The 6,000-nt window shown below is 44.5% G+C and overlaps 1 protein-coding gene across 1 annotated transcript in view; it reads right to left on the reverse strand.

The window, feature by feature from the left end:
• Nucleotides 1-6,000, reverse strand: part of SIM2 (single-minded family bHLH transcription factor 2) — a 54,396-nt gene that overhangs the window by 23,009 nt on the left and 25,387 nt on the right. Inside the window, exon 5 of the mRNA XM_017833102.1 lies at nucleotides 834-919. Coding sequence (XP_017688591.1) covers nucleotides 834-919 — 86 coding nt within the window. The remainder of the gene's footprint in view (nucleotides 1-833; nucleotides 920-6,000) is intronic.

Here is a 6,000-nt window from a genome sequence, read left to right on the forward strand (position 1 = left end):
TAAACAGACATATGGCTGCACTTTGAACACATTCCTTTAAGGAGCTCTGCTTCTCTTGCAAGCTTTTCTTTTTGGTTTGGAATAACTCAAACAAAAAGAATGCTCACCAGGCTGCATGTGAATTACCTTCCCTGATGGAGACAGAATTATTCTGTGTGGCTCCAAGAGCGGCAAACACACACTGCAAAGCTCAGGATAAAAACTACCTGCAAAGCTGAAAATAAAAACTACCTGAGGGGCAGCTGCTCTCCTAAAACCTCAGCATTCGCTGTGGCCTCTGATTTCATGTCATAAAGAGAAAAAATAATACAAACAGCGAGATTTCCAAACAGACTTAGTGGTTTAGTACAATTCAGCCCTGGGGTGATGGCCCTGCTTGTTTGGAATAACACTCATGTGGAGGCCAACGAGGTGACTTGTGCAACTGGGTGGCGGCTCAGCCAGAGGCTGAGGGATGTGGAAAGGCTCCAAATTCCTGTGCCTGGGTTCCTGCCTCACCTGCCTCCAGTTCCACAGGGGAATAAGACCTAGCTGTGTGCTCTCCTTGCAGCTCCGTGGCTGGGCTCCAGCTAATCCCCCAGCCTGGAAGAGCAGGGATCAAGACGTGGGAATGTGCCACAGAGCAAACTCCAGCTCTCTGTGAGAGAGTTTAGACTCGCATTACTAAGGGGATCTGCAATCAGGAGTGGGATTTTTTTGATCTTTACTGGCTCTTTTCATCACAGATTTTGCTCTCAGCTACGTATGTGTAAAAAAACCCCAAACATCTAAATAAATAAACTTGTCAGTTGTTGAACAATTGAGGGGTGGAACAAAAAGTTTATATACATTACCTTGTATCCACTGCACGTCAATCCTGCATTCCTCTTGGCTAGGACACACTTCATCCTCAGGAAAAATGATCTCTCGATTTCGTATTCTGAAAGGATAAACCACACTGCTTATTTATTACTGGGGATTTCCAAACTGCCCATAACATTCCCCTCGATGAGTTCACTGAGGTGTTTATGTCTCAGCCTCAGCCCTTCTGCTTCCCCACTCCATCTCTGCCCTCAGGATTTATTTCACCTTTGTGTTAGAATTCCCTGTGAAAGTTGGACAAGTCAACACGATAATGTCTCCAAAATTCTGGTTTTGCCACCCTTCACAAGGCAATCACCTTGTTTTTGAACACCTAATACCAGTCCCTGTTGGTAAAGGGAAGGAGGAGTGTAAATGAAGATACTCTCCAAAATAATAACAGAGTGGGAAGCAAGACAATTCAGTGGGTTTGGAATAAATTGAGTGTACGTAGCTGGTCATGCCCAGACCTTCTGGCCTCCATATGCAGCGTTATTACCTGTTTAACTGACTTCCAAAACCATTTTGGTAAGTTATTTTTAAACTAATATTTTAATGGACAACCTCCAGAAATGTTTCAGTATTTTTTATAGCTCAGGTACACACATATTTTCTGCCAGAAGTATGTTGCTGTTATCTGTAATGTTAATTATTCCCCTTAACAGTCCAGACACCATAAATAGTTCTGAGCTGGTTTTTTTTTTACTGAAAATGCAGTTTGGCAGAACACAACTATATAAAGACAAGAAAGAGAACTCATCTGGTACATCTATGAGCAGGAAAATCAGGGAAGCAGAAGAGTTCCCAGCTTTGTTGCAGTGTGTGTTTCCTCCTAACTCCCCATAAAGTTTCCGCTGTCATCAGTTGGAGCCTTGCTGTGATTTAACTGCTCAGTTGTATTCCTGATTTTTGTGCATCCATCACCCAGTGAACCCCTCTTGGCCACACACCTGCATTGGTTTGAGCCTCACACCACTACCTGGAAACCAACTCCCTCTCTATAATAAGTTCTGAGTTTAAAAGTCTAAAGATACAACCACAGAAAACGGATTTAGAAAGGAAGAAAAAGAAACACTTCCTGAGTATTTGAATTTTCCATTTATCTCCCTAATTCAAATTAGATCCTTATGGGGAAAAACGGGCACTTGAATGAACTGACACACTTGATATGGAGTTTTAAATATAAACTTAGACTGTTTGATGGGAGGAAGGCACAGGGTACAGATTGCTACTGCTGAAACCTGATCTCATGAGGAAAGAATGGATCTGGACATTGGGCACATCAGTGAAGTTCATGGCTTCAATAGGGATGACCTCACACCAGGACAGGAGGGATATGGAGCTCCTGGAGTGGGTCCAGCGGAGGCTGCAGAGATGCTGAAGGGATGGAGCATCTCTGGGAGCAGGAAAGGCTGAGGGAGCTGGGGCTGTTCAGCCTCCAGAGCAGACACTGAGAGGGGACCTCCCCCAGGTCTGGAGGGTCTGCAGGGAGGGGGCAGAGGATGGACCAGGCTCTGCTCGGGGGGGCCCAGCAATGGCACAAGAGGAACGGGCAGGAACTGATGCCCAGGAAGTTCCACCTGGACATGGGGAAGAACTTCTTTGCTGGGCAGTGACCCAGCCCTGAACAGAGGCCAGAGAGGGGGTGGAGACTCCTCACGGGAGATATTCCAGAACCATCTGGACACAATCCTGTGCCATGTGCTCTGGAATGACCCTGCTGGAGCAGGGAGGTGGGACCAGATGAGCCACTGTGGGCCCTTCCAACCCTCCCCATTGTGTGATTCTGTGTCAGGGTGCCCAGTGAATAACGTGCAGGTGCTCCATGGAATCTGACATCTGGTTTGCAGGGTTGGAGCCGGAGAACACAAAAGCCACCACAGTGAGATCCTTGTGAGTGTGTTTGTGTGAGGGCATAAAATCTACGGCCAAACTTTGAGACTGACTCACTGGCAAGGGAAAGCAGAATCCCAGAATCATTTGGGTTGGAAAAGCCCTCCCAGCCCATGGATCCCCCCTGTGCCCCATCCCCACCCTGTCCCCCAGCCCAGAGCACTGAGTACCACGGCCAGGCCTTCCTGGGACACCTCCAGGGCTGGGCACTCCAAACCTCCCTGGGCAGCCCCTGCCAAGGCCTCACCACCCTTTCCAGCAGGAAATTCCTCCTGATGTCCAACCTGAGCCTCCCCTGGCACAGCTTGAGGCCATTTCCTGGAAGAAGAGGCTGATCCCCAGCTGGCAACAAGCAGGAGCAGGACATGGATGTTGTCCCTGGTGATCTGAGAGCTGTCAGTGTGTTTGTGGTGGTTGTCAAAGCTCTGCTGTCCGTGGTGATCTGTCCCTGGTGGGCTCTGTGTACCTGTGTGTGCCTACTGGGAATAAAACCATCTCCAGGCCTGATGGAGAGGTTGTAAAATACGAAGGAGCAACAAGACCAAACCCCTCACATAAAAAATTGGATGTGCAAGACTGTGAAGGGTGTGAATTAGTGTTCATATAAAATTAGTCTTCATATTAACTGGCACCTTCACCAGTGTGACTCCTTCAGTACTCTCAAAAGTAGAAGGAGTGGGCAGCAAAGTAAAAAAGATCTAAATTAAATTTGCAGTTGTAAAGGTGAGAAATAAAAGCCCTGGTATCCTGCTGGATGATAACACAGCCATCAGTATAATGCAGAACTTCAAATATCACATCCAGGCTGTACCTGATGTAATTAAGATCATCTGCTCTGATGAAGAAGATGTGGAAAGAAAATGAGGTACTTAAAGGTTTAGCCAGCAGAGAGGGAGACACTGAATATTCAAACAGGAGAAATCAGATGAGTTCTGAGCAGAGTGATTACTGAGGCAGCTGTCCTGCTGCAGAGGTTAATCACAAAATTGTGAGGAATGGGAGACGTGGAAACTCAGGATAAAGCAGGGGAAAGAAAGCCTGTGGCACAAATAGTGAGCACCTGCTCTAAAAACAGAACAGGGATGTCATGGGATGGAGCAAAAGTCTCAAATTAGGGAAGGCACAAAAGTGGCAAATACAAAATAAACACTTCAGGCTTAAATAAGAGGTGAATGTAATCAATTATTCTGGAAAGTTGTGAGTTTATCAAGCGGAATGAAGTTTTGAAAAACTGGGAAAAAACAACAGCATAAAGCATCTTGGCCTAGTAATGTAATTATTGATATCACTGGTGTTTTTTCAAGCAAAGGTGTGAACACAGAGAGGATCCTTGGGCTATCAAGAAGGTTTGAAACAGAAAAGATACCAGTGAAATGCTGCCAGTTCTTAAGTAATTAAAGATCAAAGGATCTGTGGATTAAGCACATAGATATGAAACTTAAGAGAGAGAATAATGACTAGGAAAATGTTATGATTAATAAAATGTCATGACTGAGCCAGAATATAAATAATACTGAAGGAAAATGGCCTTCTTAATTAGTAGAGAATGTTCATAGCACCTAATAACTGAAGTTTAACCACTGCATTTAATTATTTGTATATATAATCTATGTAAATGTATTCGTGTAAGGGATGTTGACACATCTTTAAGTGTTAAGAAAATGTTCAAAAACCAATGTATAAACTATTTCTCTTCATCATAGAGAAAAGGTGAGACCAACAGGTTGCAGACATCCTTAAGGTCCTTTCCAACCCAACTGTTCTATGATTCCATGATTCTACGGAGTCAGAATCCATATCCATGTCCAAGATGTCCATTTCAACTCCACCACTGTTGATTTTTTTACCAAACTCCACGTTTCCCACATCAGGTGATTAGGAATATTTCTATTCTACTAATTATTCCTACATTTCCTGGCCAGCTCACAGAGCTCCCTCCCTCAAGCTCTGTTAGGATGGAGTTTAGTAGATCCAATAAAAGCCATAAATGAGGCAGAAAATAAATGGCTTCATTCAAATCCCAGCCCAAACTTTTCCCTACATTCCCACAGAGCTGAAACACAGCAATCCATGAATGAGGACATAGAAAAACCCTGCTGGCTGTGGACAAACAGAAGATGTATTTCTCTCTCAGGGCACAAAGTCCCATTTCTACAAAGTGTGTCCTCTCCAATAATCGCTTTTTTTTTTTCCTTAGCTCGTCCATCATGCAACACAGTTTGACTTCAAGCACTGGGCAAGAATAAAACAGCCTGTTTGTATTCTACAGATTTGTATTTTCACGCTGTCATAAACAGAATAAATGTCGTGGTAAAGGAAATGAGCCTTTGCTATTTCGGATGAGGAATCTGTGCATTTGTTCGCTCCTATTGCACGACTGCCAAGCAGGATTCTCCAAGCCTTTCTGTGAAATTATGGTTAGCTTTATGGAAGCCAGAATTGTCCATCCCTAGAGGAGCAACTATGAAATTCGTCTTTGCTTTCAACTCCATCTTTCATCTATTTTGAAAGAAAGCAGTCACACAATTCTGTGGTTGCACAGTGGACCGAGAAAACAGTGCCTCGTGACTTTTTCCCATAGTTTCACCTCTCGTGCCTTTATTTTCCCTAAGGTAAAAGCTGCTATTTTACACCCCGTTTCCAAAGCTCTCAAGTTTTGACATGAGCAAAACATGACATTGTTTCGTTGCAGAACCACTTTGTAAATGAATATAAACGCGGATGCAAAGTGCACAGTGCTGCACCAAGAGCTGTTTTAGGAATGTGCATCTCATCTGTCACTCCAAAGAAAAAAACGTGAAGCAGCATTAAAATTGGGAACTCCAAACACGACTGATGGGTCAGATTTCAGCTCCAGTGCAGGAGGCCAAAACTGTTCTCAAGGGGCACTTTTAGAGCAGGTCACCTGATTCTGCCTTCCCTCATGCCCACCTTGTGTGGAGACACACACCTGGAGACAAGGCACAGGTGGGATAAGCTCCATCCATGTCCCTGCTGGCCTGTTCTACAGGTGGAAACACAGATACCACAAGTTCATGTGTGGATAATACTTTTCTGCCCATCCCCCAAGCAGTCTGCGTATTTTTTTTCCCTTTTGGTTGTTATTCAGTGGTTATTTCCATCTTACCTCCTCTGTTCTCTAAAGTCACACGTGTTCTACTCTTATTCTTGTGTGGTCTGCAAGGCATCTGGGTCCCACACAGCACAGTGCTGACAAAAGAGGATGTGAGGATCTTGGCTTGACTCTTGTGAGCACAACAAGGCTCT

Source organism: Lepidothrix coronata, unplaced genomic scaffold (assembly GCF_001604755.1).
Source record: "Lepidothrix coronata isolate B3197 unplaced genomic scaffold, Lepidothrix_coronata-1.0 Scaffold211, whole genome shotgun sequence".
Taxonomy (NCBI): Eukaryota; Metazoa; Chordata; class Aves; order Passeriformes; family Pipridae; genus Lepidothrix; species Lepidothrix coronata.